Source organism: Meriones unguiculatus, chromosome 14, assembly GCF_030254825.1.
Source record: "Meriones unguiculatus strain TT.TT164.6M chromosome 14, Bangor_MerUng_6.1, whole genome shotgun sequence".
Taxonomy (NCBI): Eukaryota; Metazoa; Chordata; class Mammalia; order Rodentia; family Muridae; genus Meriones; species Meriones unguiculatus.
The window spans coordinates 55,250,183-55,267,606 of NC_083361.1; the positions used below are offsets into that span (position 1 = coordinate 55,250,183).

At 42.8% G+C, this 17,424-nt stretch overlaps 1 protein-coding gene across 3 annotated transcripts in view; it reads left to right on the forward strand.

The window, feature by feature from the left end:
- Lins1 (lines homolog 1) overlaps positions 1-15,774 on the forward strand; it is a 35,500-nt gene extending 19,726 nt beyond the window's left edge. For all 3 annotated transcript variants that reach the window (XM_060367297.1, XM_021633276.2, XM_060367296.1), the window contains exons 3-8: positions 1,788-2,302; positions 2,389-2,478; positions 3,885-4,026; positions 4,898-5,485; positions 6,579-6,750; positions 8,285-15,774. In XM_060367297.1, the coding sequence (XP_060223280.1) occupies positions 1,892-2,302; positions 2,389-2,478; positions 3,885-4,026; positions 4,898-5,485; positions 6,579-6,750; positions 8,285-9,164 (2,283 nt within the window). In that variant the 5' untranslated portion in view covers positions 1,788-1,891 and the 3' untranslated portion in view covers positions 9,165-15,774. The remainder of the gene's footprint in view (positions 1-1,787; positions 2,303-2,388; positions 2,479-3,884; positions 4,027-4,897; positions 5,486-6,578; positions 6,751-8,284) is intronic.
- The last annotated feature ends 1,650 nt before the right edge of the window (positions 15,775-17,424 follow it).

Here is a 17,424-nt window from a genome sequence, read left to right on the forward strand (position 1 = left end):
AGCTTTTGAAAACTCAAAGCCTACACCCAGTGACACACCTCTGCCAACAAGTCCGTGCCTCCTAATTCTTTCCCCAAACAATTCTGCCAACTGCTGACCAAGCATTCAAGTGTATGAATTTTTGAGTACCATTCTCATTCAAAGCACCATAACAACTAACATCCATTGTAACTTCGGTTTCAGGGGCTCTCACCCTCTCTTCTGACCACTGTGAGCACCAGGCATGCACATGGTTCATAGACATACATGCAGGCAAAGTACCCACACACATAAAAGTAACATTTTACTAAAGAAGCTCAGGGTCATTATGCATTCCTGTGGGAAATGCATATTGGACAGGGTTTTGTTGGTTTTTGTTGTATACCAAAAACACATGAATTGATTAGGGAATCAGGCAGCTGTCACAACCTATTTAGAGTAAGAGAACTATGAATTTGTATGGAGAATGGGAATATTAAAATAAGTTTACAAAAAGAAGCAAAAACCTCCCTTCCCTGCACTGTGAGAGGATCCTTCGCATGCCTGTACATAAGAAGTGTGTGTGTATGGCAGGGGTGGGGTTGGGGCTAAACTAAGCTCTCTATATTTAGGGAGTTTAAGGTGGCCCAGAAGATTCCCAGAGGCCCCAGGATTCTGTTGGAAGAATTTCCAGTCCTCTTTTTTTTGTTTATGCCAGGAACAGCATGCTTCCTCTGGCATTGACTGACTGCCCATATTCTCTGCTCCAAAAGCTGTATCTATCTGTAAATGTGTCATGTGTATCTCACCCTTGGTCTCCATCATGCTAGAGAATCCTAGAACAACCTGAATGTCTAAATATATATCCAGCTATAAATACAGTCTGCTTATTTACAGTTGCATTTCCTTTTCTTCTTGACTCACTCAAAAATGTTTTCACTTAGTTACAGAGGTCATGACCAAGGATCTTAATATTATTTTCATATAATATGATTGTATAATTTTAAGTTGGAACTTAATAGTCATTAGGTGTATAGCAATGTAACTTCAGGTTTTCATCTATAAATCGAAGTAAAGGTTAAAGAATTTGCTTTATCCCAGTGGTTTTGAACTAGAACATCTGACAATGTCTGCAGACATTTCTAGTCATCAGAATCTGGTGGGTGAATGCTGGGAGTGTTTGGCTAGAAAAGGGTAGAGGTTTGGAAAGGGTGGGAGGTGGGAGGGGTTGCTTACCAGCCCGAAGTGTGCCTGCAGCTCCCCACAGAGAGGAATCTGGTTCTACCTTCAGTAAAACCAAGACTGAGAAATTAGGCAGCCACCAAAAAGTATTAGAGGAAAGCTGTTGTTTTTCACTTGGGCCTGGTGATGCCGGCCCATAATCCCATATACTTAGCTATCTAAGGTAGGAGAATCATAGGTTCAAGATTTCCCTGAACTACTGGGTAAGATCGAGGTCAACCTGCTACTGTAGGCAGCTTACAGAGACCCCCACCTCAAAACAGAAATTGAAAGACAGGGCTGGGATGAAACTCAGATGCAGAGTGCTTGCCTCATGTGCCCAAGATCTGGGTTCAGTTCTCAGCAACACACACCCACACACATCTACACCCACACACTCAAAAGCAAAACAACCCTACGCGGAGTTTTATGCTCTTATATTTGCATGTAAAGCATACATTTCACCATTGTGGCTTTAAAGTATTGTTTTAATTTTCATTGGAAGACTTCCGCAACTAACATTTCCTTTAACTTGAGACTTGCTAAGTGAACACAGTGTTCACTTGCAATACAGTTTTAACACTCATAAATTGCTCTTTCTGTTTCAGGCTTCGCTGAGGAAACATCGTAGAGATTTGTTGTATTTCTAAACCTCCAATGTTTACATTTTGTGGTTATTGACCCTCTTATGAAATAGATTTTGGAAATCAAAATGGAAGGTACCCAAGAAGTTTTGGACCAGTTATACAAGAAAGTACTTCTTGGAGCCACCCTTGAAGATGACATCCATAGTTACATCTTTTATCTCAACCCAGATCTCTCAGGACAAGCTGGTCATACAACATCCTCTTTAGCTCAGGCAAGTGTCAATGGTGTGCTTGATGCCATGAGAGGCCCACATGGGCCATCTTCCAGTGAGGTGACCACCCCTCCTGAAGCACAGGAGTGTATGAAGAGGCAGTTTCACGTGAATAAGGCCTGGGAGGTGAAGCTCCTCCAGTTAACAGTGGTCCATGCAATACTGAGCCAAGTGCTGTCTGCCGAAACTGAGACCCACACAAAGGAGGGGTACAGAGAGCTAATTGAAGTCCTTTTGCAGTCAACAGAAATTGATTCCAAGTTGGTAAGGTACTTTTTAAAAGATTTTGACACTGAGTAAAAATGCTTCAGGCTTCAGCAGTGTGGTGAACTGTGTCTGTTTTGCTGTAGATCTGCACGCTCCAGGACTCTGATAAGTTGTTGTCTCACATGACTGCGAAGTGCCTCGCATCGCTCCTTTATTTCCAGCTGAGAGAGAAGGTCAGATAAGCCATCACCTTACTTATTTCCCTTATAGTGTTTTAAAGTTGCTCCTTGGCACTCCAGGGAGTGCCTCACCTGGGCTACAAAGTAGAGCTGGCCCTGTTGTGGGGAGGGAGGACTGTTGCAGGTGAGCCAGCCCGGGCAGGAGAGCAGAAGAGCAATCCCAGCCCCCACCAGCTGCAGCATTTGGGAGTTTGGGCCCTGCACCTTAACTCGGAAGCACAGTAGAGCTGGCTCTGATGATGTGGGCATGACTGAGCCAGCCCCAAGAGCATGAGAGTGGAGAGCTGGCTTTGCCCCTTACTGGTGCAGCATTGGATGAGCTGAGCAGGGCTGGAATGCTTGCCCTGCCGGTGTGGGTGCAGGAGAGCTGGATGACCAGCTCGGACGGAGACCTCTCAGGCCCAGGGTCTGATCCTCCCCAGCATCCACCCCATCGATGAACTGCTGAAGCACGTGAAGAGGCTGGTCCCGCAGATCCAGAACTGTAGGATCTCCAATACACAGAGCAAGAACATCGTATCTGAGAGGAGTCCCAGGGAGGATTCAGTATAGATAGTGTAGCAGAAGCCAGAGGCCTCTAACCAGACCAATGACTCATTGCAATGAACATTGCAAGTAAAGATGTGTGGACAAAGGGTATACTTTGGATGCACTGTGACACTACAGCTTCCACAGTGAGATTTTTTTTTTTTCTTTTGGCCAGGAGGTTGCAAGGGTGGAGGATGGGTACAAGGGGAGGGGGACATGAGTAGGATTAGAGTGCATGATGTGAGATTCACAAAGAACCATTCAAAAGTTTTTTTTTTAAAAGTTGTTCCTTTACATTGACTTTATTCCTTCAAATATTTGAATGAATAAGGTATTTGCACACATAATAATGTGCAAATCCAAAAACATAAGAATGAAATAGGATCCTACCTCAAAAAATAGGGGGAAAGTGATTAAGGAGGCCAGCTGAGGCTACCTCGTATATGGGTACACATGTGTATACACATGGCTGCACACAGATTCAAGCCTCTGTTGACTTTCTGCTCTGATTGCTTGTTTCTTAACATAACACTTGGAATATGTAACATGTTTATAGTAGAGTATTTGGAAAGTAGAATAGAGTTTAAAGAAAAGAAAGACTTACACATTATTGTACCACCTGTAAATAACATGGATATTTTCATGGTTCTTTTTGACTCTGCATTTCTATGCTCTGTTGACTTTCCTGTCTTAAAAACTATTTGAATTTTTCCTTCGTTTGTCAAATATTACCATACTTTTTTCATGCAAACAACTACACAAAATTTTGTACATTGTCTTGTATGATATGTAATATTTAATTACAAACAAAATAATTTTAACTACTCTTGTGTTTTCTTTTTAATTTAATTTTTATGTTATTTATCTTGTAGACAACGTTAAGTCATCCCTGGATCACTTTTTGCGAGAAGCATCTCTCTGAATCCCTGGAGAGTGCTGAAGCAGTGCATTGCCTGTGGATCCTTACTGCTGTGATAAAGGAAATCCTTAAAGATACGCATCCACAGAGAACAGGTAGAGATGGTGCTGTCTGTAAATGACCATCGCCTCTCCCAGGAGGCTTTGTGTGTGATGGAAAATAAAGTGTACGTTATTCTTCAACTCTCCTACATATGGAAAAATGCAGGAATCTTGCCCCTGATTTTTTTATTGAACATAACCTTGGAGTATGTGCGGTGTATGTGTTTGGTGTGTGGACATGTATGCTTGTAGATGCCAGAGCCAATGTTGGTGTCTTCCTCCGTCCCTTTCCACCTTATTTGTTGAGATAAGATCCCTTACTGAATTTAGAGCCCATCAAGTGGGCTAGGCTGGCCAGTGAGCTCCATTTCTACCTCCCAGCACTGGGCTACAGATGTGTGCCACCACATCTGTCTAATTCATGCTTATTCAGTAGGCACTTTACCAAATGAATGAACTGTCTTTCCAACACTGAAGATAACTTTTTAAAAAAGAAGTTAAGACCTAAACATTAAATATCTCTCATATATTCTGGTACTATTTATATTTATAAAGCATGTGTTAACTTTTAGTAATTAGCTGTTCATCTGGGTATCCTCATTTGGTCTTACTAGGAGTAATTATTCTTGTTTGTTTGCTTGCTTCTTTGTTTCGAGACAGGGTTTCTCTGTGTAGCCTTAGCTATCCTGGAACTCACTCTATAGACTGTGATGGCCTCAAACTTCTAGAGATCCACCTGCCTTTGCCTCCCAAGTGCTGGGGTTAAAGGCATGCATCACCACTGCCCAGCTAAAAGTAATGATGCTTAAACTCGCTTTTTATTTATCTTAAGAACTAACGTATATACAAATTAAATTGTAAGATTTTGTTTTAAGAAAGCTTTTGTTTCTCCTGTTACTTATAACTACTATTTTTATAATTACAGAAATTCTAAAGCAGCTCTTGACTCCTCTTGATATTACTTTTGAAGTGTTCTACAATTCCTTATTTTCTCAGCATTTTGGAGACTTCCGGAATCCCTCTCACATAGTCAACAGCCTCGTGTGCTGTCTGGAGCTGCTCGAGCTCCTCGCAGCCTCCAGAATCCACCTAAAACTGCACTTTAGAAGCCAAAGAATCTTATTTTTGAAACCCTGTGCTCTCAATATCCTTGCCTGGCCTATTCCAGCTTTTGTTAAGAGGAAATTGGTTATACTCATCAAAAAGTGTCTTCTCTGTAAAGTGGGAGAAGATCTCTGCCATGGATCTGTGCCCTTTCTGATGTCACCAGAGCATCTTCTGGATGGTGACATGCTGGCTTTAGCTGATGCACTTCTGCATGCTGTGCACTTGGGGTTGTGGAAGGCATTGTCTATTCCTGGAAAGCCTTCCTGCTTTGGAGGGGATGAGGTTCAGCCTGGATACAGACCCAGGTCTGGTCCTGATCACGTGACCCTAAGAGCAGCAAGCTTAATTACAGTGAAATCCTTAGAAATCAAGTTCCAGAACTGTACCTCAGCAAATGAAATGAAAGGTAATTCTCCAGGTTCATGTTTTATTCAAAGTACTATACAATTAACTGTTCACTTAAGAAAAGTGACTCATGCTTATTGAGTGCTAGTGTCGTTTCACTAGTTTAGCTATATTTTCCCTATTAAATTTAGTAAATGCTTTTTTAAATGGAGAAGGAGTTGCGGGGGATTGAAATTTCAAAAAGCTTGTCAGCTTTTTTTTTTATAATTAATATGTATAGGATAATGAAGACGAAAAATAGTTGCCTTTTGACTCACTACCAAGCAAATGGAAGTCAGTTTATATTTAATTACGTTATTCATAAAAGCAGTCTGACTACTTGTGTTCATTATTGATAATGCTGTTTTGTTGAAACTACTATGGGAAGTTCTGTCAATAAAGGAATTGTTGTGCATACCTCCAAGGTGACAAGTCCAGTTGAGAGTGCCTGATTTTCAGTGTGTGTATGTAGAGGATAGGTCTCTCACTGCACTAGGGAAAAACAAACAGCAGCTGTGTCCAGGCCAACAGCCTATGCTTTCTAGGAGAGCATGACTCCTCAGCTCTGGAGCTGATCTGGCTGTCATTTTTTAAGGCTGTTCTAATTGTCGCAATTATAGTTTATAACACTAGGTGGCATCTGTTACATAATTCAGAGGTTTGTCTTGCAGTTAACCTCCCAGGAGTTTGGGTTTCTGCAGAACTTTTCTTACGGTTCTTTAACAAGCAAAAGGAGGATTTTCCTGTTATTTGGAAGCCATTTCCTTTTGTGGCTTAGCAGTCTATAGCTAACAAGAAGCTGTAGTTGCCAGGGAAGAGATCGCTGTTGTCCACTCAATCTGTTAACATGCTTTTATCATGAACTCACATAGTTATTTCTTAGACAAAATATGACTAGTTTTTTGGCAGGTAGACTTCTTGACTACGTTTGAAAGGAGTGCTCTTCCGTGAGTCACCTTTGCTATCCTTAGTTCTTCATTTGTAGAACAGATAATCCTGACTCTAGGATTCTCTAAGTCTGGATTATGATAATGCACTTACAAATTTGCATATAGAGAAGATAATTTGTGTGTTCATAAGCATTGCCTGTACTTTGACATTTCTGTTGTTTGAAGTTGACTTGCAGAAGTTCATGTCCGAGTTACTGGCCTTCTTAAAGCCTCACCTTCAGCCCTCCCTACAACTGTACAACCCATGTGAATGGCTGTCCAGGGTCTTCATAGAGCAGGATGACGACATGCTGGAGGCTGCCAAAGCATCCCTGAGCATCTACCTCCACTTGACCAGGTGTGTGTATTTCAAGTAATTTGGGCTGCCTATAAGCCAGAGAATCAGAAAACACACACATCGGAAAATGCGCTTCTGCCTGGGGCATAGTCGTCCTGTGGTTTCCTCCAGTGTAAACTCTGCCTTACATGAAAATGGACACTATGTGCATTATACTGAGAAGTTGGCTGGCCGAGCAGATCAAGGAAAATAGGAACCCCTGGGTTCCAATGTAATTCCAGCTGTGTGTTGCCCATGTGATCAGGGGAAACCAGTACCTTCTGAATCTTAGCTGGTGACTAAGAACCATTTTTTAAAACCTCCCAAATGAACCTCTGAATTAAGCTCCTTTCAGGTGACCTTTGCCTTTGTCGTAGTGAATACAAATGTAAATAACCAAAGGCGTGTTTCCACACTTGAGATTTCATCCACATATACACTCCAGCTGCTCCCTCTAGAGAGCCACGCTGAGGCTGCTTGTGGAGTCACATTGCTGGGACACACCTGCCCCAAGTCTGTGACTACTTCGTACTGGCAGCATTGTGGTAATAGCTCCTAAAGTTGACCACCGCCGAGCCTTTCCACCATTTCTGCTCTGCTTTATTGAAACCCTCAAGTATCTGCTCCGTTTCCCTCTCCCTTGGCCTGGGAGAAGGCCTTTCTCTCTATGCTCGGCAGTTGCAGCCTTGGGCTTGCTATGTTAGGACCCAGCTGGCAATGGCTGCTTTCCATATATAAGAGTTTGCCGCCAGTTTTCAAAAGGTTCTACTCAAAAACAGAATTCCTGCATATAATTTGAGTTAGGCTCAAAAAGAGTGTAATGTAGCTTTAGAGTGTATCTTGATTTCATTCAGCACTGCCCTGTAACTCCTCTGTTCTGTGTGACATTTCCTGCCTTGCTTCAGCTCATGGGTTCACAGATGTAGATCCTTGTGCTTTGGGTAACTAAAAAGTGCCACCATGTTAAGATTTTCTTGTTTGTGAATGACAAAAACCATTTCAAATGAGTTTAAGCAAAAACAAATATTTGAGACCTAGTTGAGACTTTTAAGGGCATCAAATTGGCATCAGGCATAAGTGTGTACATATTTCTGTATGTGTCTGTGTGTGTGTTTATCTACATGTGTGTCTGCCTATTTGTCTCTCTGTGTCTATGTGTGTGTGTGTCAGTCTGTGTTCAAATCATGCCAGCCATTATTTCCTGTTTATGATTTCACAGCCTGATTCATTCTCAAGACCAGACCAGCAGCTTCTGCCTTCCTATGGTTATAATCTTTCTTAGCCATAGAGATGTCTCTGGGAGGATCTGTCATGGGGCCATGTTCTGATTGGTCAGTCTGGGTCACATATCTAACCCTGATGAGTGAGTCTTGAGCCCTTCTTGAGAAGGGATTTCTGATGTAAAAGAAAGGACAGAAGACTTTCGTGCAGACAGAAACTAAAGCTGGTTGGGGGTGAGCAGATTCAGGTTTGATTTGTTCGGTCTTAAAGTGACGTGTGAGGGTGTGTTTTTATAAACCTGCCAACCTGACCTCTGTCTTATCTGCATTTTCAGAGACTGGGACCCTTGTGTATGTCTGACCCAAGAAAAAGAAGCGTGGATCCATTACACACATGGAAATGGCTGTAATCCTCACTGTATTTTCTTATTCTTCTTAAAAAGTATAGCCTTTGACTCTACAGTTCTTCTTGACTTCTTGATTTCCTCAGAAACCTGTTTCCTTGAATATTTTGTTAAATATTTAAAATTACTGCAGAAAGACTGGGACCACTTTCTGTCCATCTGCAAGTTCTTTGCTGCAACAGGACCAAAATGTGGAGTAAATGTTCATGATCCTCTCCCCTCACTCATCCACACGGTCCCTCGTGCTCTGGCTTCTCCTGTTGGCTGCATAAATGCTTGCCTGTGGATCCCCCAGGCTTCTGATGCCGCCTTTGACTCCCAGAGCCAGGCTGTGATGCCCAAGGAGACCCACACAGTGCCAGCCCATGGCCCACCTTCCTGGACACCACAGAGTCTGGTAGACTATGACAGCTCAGGAGGATCTGATGAGGAAGCCCCAAGTGAGCGCCTGGTAAACAGCAAACAGATATCTCTATGTCAAGAACTGACCAGGGAAGTTCAGGGCCTGCCTAGGACACGTAAGGATCAAAAAGAACTAAGCCTGGAGCCTCAGTCGAGGCCTGTGCATCCCGAAGAGGCCAGTCCTCTCTTCTCTGCCAGTGGGAATGGTGCTCCAAGTGGGACCATCCAGGAAGTGGGACCGTTTCTTAGAACACTGAAATGCCTTGAGGAGCTACACAGTGCTATTTATCGTCTGCAGGAGAAAAATCTCTTTCCATATAACCCAGCAGCACTTCTGAAGCTGTTGAAAGGCGTGGAGGCGAAGTGTCATAACGTGGGAGCCCTGGGTAGCACAGCAGCGTTTGTCTGAGGGGCTTGTTTTCTTTTATATTAATTGAATTTCTAAGATAAATAAAATTACCTGGTACAGCTCAGTAACAGCTGAAAGTTTATGCTAGTTCAGACCACACGGAATTGGCCATGACAAATGACTGCATATTCCGTAGCGTAAAACAAGTAAGATTTAGTCTCTTATTTCTGGAGGCCAGAAGCCTAAATTCAAGGTGCCAGCAGGGTGGGATGTCTTTTCTTTTGGTCACAGCAATGCCGAGTGTCCCTTGCCTGGTAATGTGTCACCTCAGTCACTGCCTTACGTGGCACTGTCTCTGTGTGCATGTCTGTCAGAATACAGTATGACCTCATCTTTACACCTGCAAGGAACTTATACCGCGGTAAGGCACATTCATGGCTTCCAAGTGGACAGGAATCTGGGGGAGATACTGGCCCAGGACAATTTTTATTTCTCTGAAGCGTTTACATACAGTGATGTGTAAGAGGAAAACTTTCAAGTCAGGGTCTCTGTATGTAGCCCAGGATGGCCCCAAACTTGCTATGTAGCCCAAAGTGGTCCTGAGCTTACCTTCCTTCTGCCTTGGCCTCTGAAGTGCTGGCATTAGAGTTGTGTGTACCCTCATGCCCATATCAGAAACACTTGAAGAGGAGTAATTAGCTCCACCTGCTTCACCTGCACATGAACAGGATTCTTAAAGAAATTAGTGGACAAGATGGTGAATGTCTATAACCTCCACATGTGGAGGATGGAGGCAGCAGGTGATGAGCTTAAGGCCATCCTGGGCTGAAAAGTTAGGCCATACCTCAAAAATAAAATTAATTGACATAATATCTGTACTTGATTGTGTCCCTAGTGTTATTCTGATAAGTGTATCTAATATGCAGTGTTCAGATTGGGGTGATTATCACGCCTAGCTCCTCAATATTACCAGCTTCTCTTGGGTGTTTCCTCAGTGAATGGGGTTGCTGGAGTGATGCCCATTCTCTTCTCAGTTTGGGAGACCTCCCCATTGTTTGTGTCTTACAACAGTCCCGCTGTGCATCCAACCCATGATGCCAAGTGCACTTCTGGGCACTTTTTGTTACCTTGGTTATTTTGTCTTGCTGTGAACATAGCTTTGCGGTTAGAGTAACAGTACCTCATTGTGGTTTTGATTTGCGTTGCCCAGATTCAAGACATTGAACGCTTATCCTTGGGAGTTGTTTGCATGGCCAAGGAGCCAGTTTCCAGTTTGGGAAGAAACTTTCTCAAGACAGAAAAGCAAAGAGTGATGGAGGAAGATGCCAGATGCCCTGCTCTGGCCGCCACATGCATTTGCACAGATGCACACACCTGCATACTCACCACACACGAGAGGCAAATACTTGATTACCTGTAGTAATTAGAACAACTTGCTACTTATTCAGGGAGAAATGCTAATTTTAAAAGTCAGTAAAATAGCAGTCAAATAGAAGTATGGATGGCAAAAAGTTTGGTGAGACAAGTTGATGAAGGTATGTGCTGGCAGTGTCTACCATATTGGCACTTGAATTTTTAAGAATTGTAATTATTCTAGTTCAAGGCCTTGCAGTTGCTAGGTAGGCATTATAGAGCTGGCTTGCTTTCTCTTAGCTGTCTGTGTGTCCTCTCCCGTGTGCATCCCTCTTGCCTCGGCTCCCCAGGAGATGGGGCTACAGGCAAGTACTAATAAGTCTAGCTCTTTCATAATTAGTAAAGCGTCTTAAAGAATGTGTTATTAAGGATTTCACATTGTAAAAGACAAGATTAAACATATTTCATTGGAATATTACAAAGCTGTAAATGAATGCATTGTATCTGTGTTATAGATGTGAAACTTCTCTAGCAAAAACAGAAAAGAATATACTGGGTCTCCATTTTTTTTTTTTTTAAAAGTACTAGGGCAGGAACAACAGACATTGACATCTTCACATATTTATGTATGTGGTTTTCATTTGATACCCAAAGCATGACTTCCAGGACCCTTTGCTGCCCCCATCATGAAGCTAAAAATGCATGGATTTTCCCTTAGTATAAAGCAGCCTGCTATGTTCATACAGCCTGCATGTATCCACATAGATCACATACACCTCACACAATGTGCTTGTGCTGGAATGCTTAATTTTTGTAATACGGGGCAAAATGATGCCTCAGTGCATAAAGGTATGTACTGTCAGGCAAGTGTATGTACTCACAGAGTACATACATGCCTCCTCCATTCCCACGCCCAATCGTGTTTGTCTCAAAATGTCTCCTGGCTGAAGATATGCTGGTCCCCTAATTCTTTGACAAGGAGGGCAACCCAGCCCAAGAGTGAATGCAGCTGGAAGGTGAGCCATTTCCAATGGAGGTTACTGTTGTTTATCCCCCTGGCATAAAAATGCCTGTGGTGGGAAAGAGAAGCCCAAAGTTATGTCATGGAGGGAAGGCCCAGTGGGGACGCCCTCGGACTGCCCCAGCTTCTGCAGCCTCTGCCAGATGATTAAGTCCCAGATTCGCTGGTGTCATCTGTACTGCTGTTACATGTTCTTTCACCTGGAAGCTTCACTGAAGGAGACATTGTGCCCGGACCCTCAATCAGGAACTCCAACTCATGCCCAGCATCACCAGCCAGTTTCTCCTGGCCTTGATGGGCCCTCATTTGATGGCATTACCTTTTGTCTGCACTCTCAGTTGAACAACTGCCTTGGTTTCTGCTGGTTGTTTTGTGTGTCTAATTGACGTTCTCCTATCTGTTGCATCTCTGTATCTGCTACTCGCTATTTATTCTTTTGCTTGCTGTATACTTAACAGGCTCTTTTAAAAACCGAAAGTGTGACTGTTGTAGTCCTCTGGACCATGCAGAACAGAGAGGTACTTTGTTTCTTCCATTCTTTACTCACTACTAGAAGTATATTCCTGTTTGTTTTTGGAATACCAAGTAACCACATTTTAGATGTTTTTAGTAACTGCTGCTTTGTTGCCTCATGATTATCTATACACACAGCATGCTAGGTTGATCAGATTGGTCAACACTGGCCATACATACAGTAAAGCACAGAGTCCAGGCAGGTTACACAGGGTCTTGTGGAGAGGGCCCAGTCTCATGAACAGCTTCTCCTCCACTGTTTCCCACCTAGCTGCTTGCCCTTACATGTTTTTATGGCAGGGGCCTCTGAGGTATCAGGTCTGGGAAGCTGTCCTGATTGGTTCCTCACTATTAGTTCTGAGCTGCCCTGTGCTCTCTGCACTTGACTTTTCCCCAGCTGTAGCATCTTTCATATTATATATACATCATCAGGAGGCAGTCCATCCACATGTCAGGTTCTTTCTACATTGTTACCAGTGGGTAGCAGCCATCACTTTATAGACAATGCAAACAAGAGGAGGCTCCTTTCCAGAAGCTGGAGAATCCTGGGGAACACAGATGGGTATAGAATTAGACCTTGAACTTAGATGCGTTCCCCAGATGTCAGCTCTTACTCACAGTGCTCTTTGACTCCCAGAGGTGATGGTAGATGGTGAGTACTGTGACAAGTCCTTGCAAGATGAAGTCACTTGAAAGATCACCAGCAGGGAAAGGGAGTTGGCTGAGCTAAGTGGAGGCATCTAGATAGTCTGGTCTAAGAATCCTCTCATATCCCTCTTGGTGATTGTTTCTTGTCCTTGGGACACAGCGCCATGGATGTGGGTGAAAGCCAAGATTGTTCCAGCTGTGAGTATGGGCAGCAGTGGTGTGATAAGGCCTACAGAAGGAGGAGGGAGTTGATCCAGTAGCATCACAGATGAGACTGTAACAACACCACTCTAAAAGGTAGGAAGCCGAAAAAAAAAATCCCTTTAAAACAATGACAACAGAAACCAATCTTCAGGAGAAATGCATAAGATCTTAATTTGAAATCTAGAAAGCTTAGCAGAGCAAAGAATTTGGAAAACAGGATGGAAACATGATTGCAATCTGAAAACTGGTTCACATGGTTCGGTAGTTGAATTCAAAGCTGTTGCTGCTGCTGCTGCTGCTGGTGATGATGATGATGATGATGATGATGATGATGATGAGAATGTCTTAAACAAAGACCAAGTCCTGTGAGGAAAACAATGAGTGCGTTTTCACCTAGTGACTTTCAGTACTGTTGTCAGCACAAGATGGTGGCCAGCAGACAGAAAACCTCTGCTGAAAATCAGAAGGGCACCATTAGAGCAAGATATGGGAGCTGTTTCCATGCAGTTATGACATTGGCAGAAGATATGCTGGCCCGAGGACAGAGGTAAAAGAGAAAGGGGTGCTGAGGGTCTAAGTAGAAGAAAAGTGAAAGGGAGACAGGAGAAAGAAATACCAAGGGCTTGGGCAGGGCTTCAGGAAGGAAATAACACAGTTCAGGGTGTGGAGTGAATAGTCTAAGAAGAGGCTAGCTGCTAGATAGTTGGATGACTAAGAAGCTAGTGGGATGTTGGAGAGATGGCTCAGTAAAGTGCTTGCCACGTGAGAACTCACGTAAGAAGCCAGGCACAGTGGTTCAAGCCTGCAACACCAGTGCTTGGGAGAGACCAGTAGCAGGATCCCTGGTCTTCACTGTCTACCAGACTAGCTGAGCTCTTAAGCTCCAGGGTCAGTGAGACAAGGGTCACCCTTGTCTCAAAACGTGGGAAGCTGGGCAGAATGATGTCCAAGGCTGTCCTCTGTCCTCTACATTCACGTGAGCATTCAAGTACACATACACACACATGCACACAGTACACATGAGGTCTTGGTCTTCTGTTCACTAGGATGAGAGGCTTACAAGATTTCCTCCCTGATGATCTATAGTCAGTTACTTGATTCTGGGGGAGGAGAAGACTTTTTCTTCCCAGTGATGTGGCCACTATACTCCTAAATAAAACTAATTAAATTTCTTGGCACATACATGCACAGAATAGAAAAGAAAAAAAGGGGGGGGCCTGAAAGGGAGACTAAATGAAGAGGAAGGGGATGTAGGGGAATAGGGGTAGAAAAACAGGACTAAAATATAATTTAGTTATTTGAAGTCATTGGTGCATTTAGGTTGGTGCATTTGGGGAAGCCAGTTTAGTCAGACCCCAGTATGCATGGAAAGGAAGAAGGCAGACTACACAAGGACGGGGTTTCCAACCTGTTTGTGTTTTCTGTGCCATCTGAATATTGGAGTTTTTTAGTGGCAACCTTAGAAAATAGGCTTGGAACATGCCATCCAATCCGTAACAGTTTAACTCCGTTACTGAAAGGGGCATTCCAGTCCATTGACCTCATTCTGGGCACTGACTTTAGCTGCCACCCATCTTCCCAGCTCTTCCTCTGACATGAGGAACCCACATGTCACGTGTCTGACACAACCCGCCTAGGGCCTCATTCAGCAGACCTGCAAGGCACAGGTATTTGGAAATGTGACCTACATACTGAGCTACAACTGGCCTCCTTGTTCAGGACAACATGCAAAGTTCCTTTGCTTTACTGAAATGGCCATTTGCAAATTGGAGCTGAAAAAAAAATGCCTTTTTTTGACTGTATTGACATAAATCAGAATAGCAAACTAATGTTTAATGTTCCGATTATTCTCAGGATAGTGAAAGTGAACTTTGTGGTTGAAGCCATGTGTCCCCCACTTGATTGCCATACGGGGTGAAATGGATGTTTATGAAGACCCTGGATTGAAAGTGTTACTCTCTTCAGGAATGTGGTTTTACTTTCAAACTTCAGATCTCAGGTGTTTAAATAGTGTGTGCTCTGTATTTCTCTCTCTCTCTCTCTCTCTCTCTCTCTCTCTGTGTGTGTGTGTGTGTGTGTGAAGATTTATTTTTATTGGTGGTGGGGGGTGGTGTATGTGAATGTCATGTAAGTGCCTGTGTCCACAGAGGCCGGAAGAGAGCACCAGACTGCCCTGGAGCTGGAGTTACTGGATCATGTGAGCCACCAGGCATTATGAGCCACCTAACATGGCTACTGACAGCTGAGCTCAGATCCTCTGTAAGAGCATTACATAGTCTTAGTCCCTGAGCCATCTCTCCATCCCTAAGCTTGGTGTTTAAGCTAAGAGCTGCCTAATCGCTGAATGCGGTAGGTTTTCAAGGCACGAGTTACCCAAAAACACCAGGTAAGAATGCCAATAGGCCTGTCGTGCCTTTTTGTTGTTGTTTTAGTTTGATTTCTTTCGAGACAGGGTCTGGCCTCCCTGTGTAGCTAGGCCTCAAGCTCATTGTCTTCCCATCAGTGAGTGACTCCTAAGTGCTGGGATTACAGGCATATATCACCAAGCCCAACAAATATTTATCATATGTATGTATGTATGTGTTTGTTGGGCATGCATCACCAAGCCCAACAAATATTTCTCATATGTATGTGTGTGTGTGTGTCTGTGTGTCTATCTATCTGTCTATCTATCCATCTGCACTGTTGGAGTGGCTGTGTTTGAATGTTTTAATCTCTCCTGAAGTCTAGCACATTTGTGATGGCTAGTGACATTTTTTTAAAAAGGCATCTGATAAATTTCAAGAAAGGACAGGTTTCTCTATCTCTGAATCCTTGGATATTTTTGTTTAATTGCTTGTATAACTACACTAAATACTTCTATAAAATTTCTTCTTAATTTTATTCATTTTACTGTTTTCTGTATAATAAAATATGTTTCTTAGTAGATTACTGACAGGTTGACTGGCTTCTGTTGTCAAGTAGTAGTCTTTGCTTGGATGTGACATATTTAATTTTTTTTCCGTGGGATGGGCATGCTAGATATTGAACCCAAGGATTTGTACCTTACAGATGACTGCTCCTCTTAAGCCACACAGAGGTCCCGACATATGACCTCCTGGGTTTCACTTTTATATGCCCAGTGGATGATGAGATGTGTATGCAGAGAGGAAAGTGGACAGTGAACTGGAAAAATAAAGCCAATCAGCAGCATCTTCTTTCTTTTCATGGGTGACTTTTATTACAGATTAATCATTGAGCTGGGGGAGGGGGTGTTTAAAAGTAGTCACAGATAGCCCCAGTCTCTAAAGAGGCAGTGTCAAAGAGGCTACCTTTGGTTTTAGGTTAGGAAATAGATCTGTAAAGAGTGCTGAGTTCCTGGACGGGTTGCCAGGAGTCCATGTCCAAAGCAAATAAATAGTGCTTATTTCGTTCTTGAATAGTCTGCCACGGTGGCCAGGAGCCACCTCTGAAGACAATGGGTCATCACAGTTGTTGCCGATGAGAGGGGCGGCTTACGTTCTGTGGGAGGCTGGCTTCCTAGGCACACCAGCATGCCATTTGGAATAGTAGCATGCAAAGCAGGTGGTGCTAGAAACCCGAGCGTCACATAATGGAGAGATACAGGTTCTGTGGCTTGGGCTGTGATTCATCTTTGGGTTTCAGGGGGGGTTGGGGACAGACAACACCGTGGTATCTAGAGAAGGCCTTGAGATAATCCAGGGCAAGGCTTTGAGGCTTTGATTCAGTAGTATATTATAGCATAGTCATCTAAGTGATGAATTTGTAGCACTATGAATTGAACTCCTGGCCCTGTGCATGCTCCACAAGTGCTCTACCGCTGGACTACACCCCTAGCATAGCACTTTCAATCTAAATGTCTTGGGATGATTTCTTTGGTCTAACAATTTAGGAGAAGTAGACGATAAACCCATTTTATATAAGAAATGGATTTTATGTTATGGCACAATCAAAATACTTAGTTGAATTATTATCTATCTACATGTCTAGACTTAATTTTTTTTCTTATTGTGCATTCTGTACTGCTGCATGAAGAAAACTACTAAAATGAGCATTTTGCAAATACATACTGATATGGAATACATGAAGTGACTCTTACTCCAAGGCTAATGTGTTAGCTAAAATGGAATATGAGCTCTCACTCTTCCTACGTCTCCCGCCACCTTTATACCTAAGGAACTATGGAAGCTGCCTCAGTACAGTTATTTGGGAAATATATTTAACCATTTTGAACTGTATACATTACTACCCTTCTTTACTTAAAAAAACATACTTTGAGGCAGGTGGAATATCTCAGCAGTAGAATGTATATCTAGCCTGTACAAAACCTGAGTTCAACCCTCAGTACTCAAACAAACAAACAAACAAACAAAAAAACAGCAAAAATAGTTTAAAATTCGTTCTCATGGTTCAAGGTTCTTAAACTTCTTAAGCTCTTTCTACTCCCACCCACCCTTTCATCCAAGAAATGTTTTCATAATTTTGAATATATAGGTACATAAAAATAGGTGCGCAAATAAAATATTTACTGATAATAAATTATAAATTTATTTTTAATGAATTCTTTGGTGTGAATATATC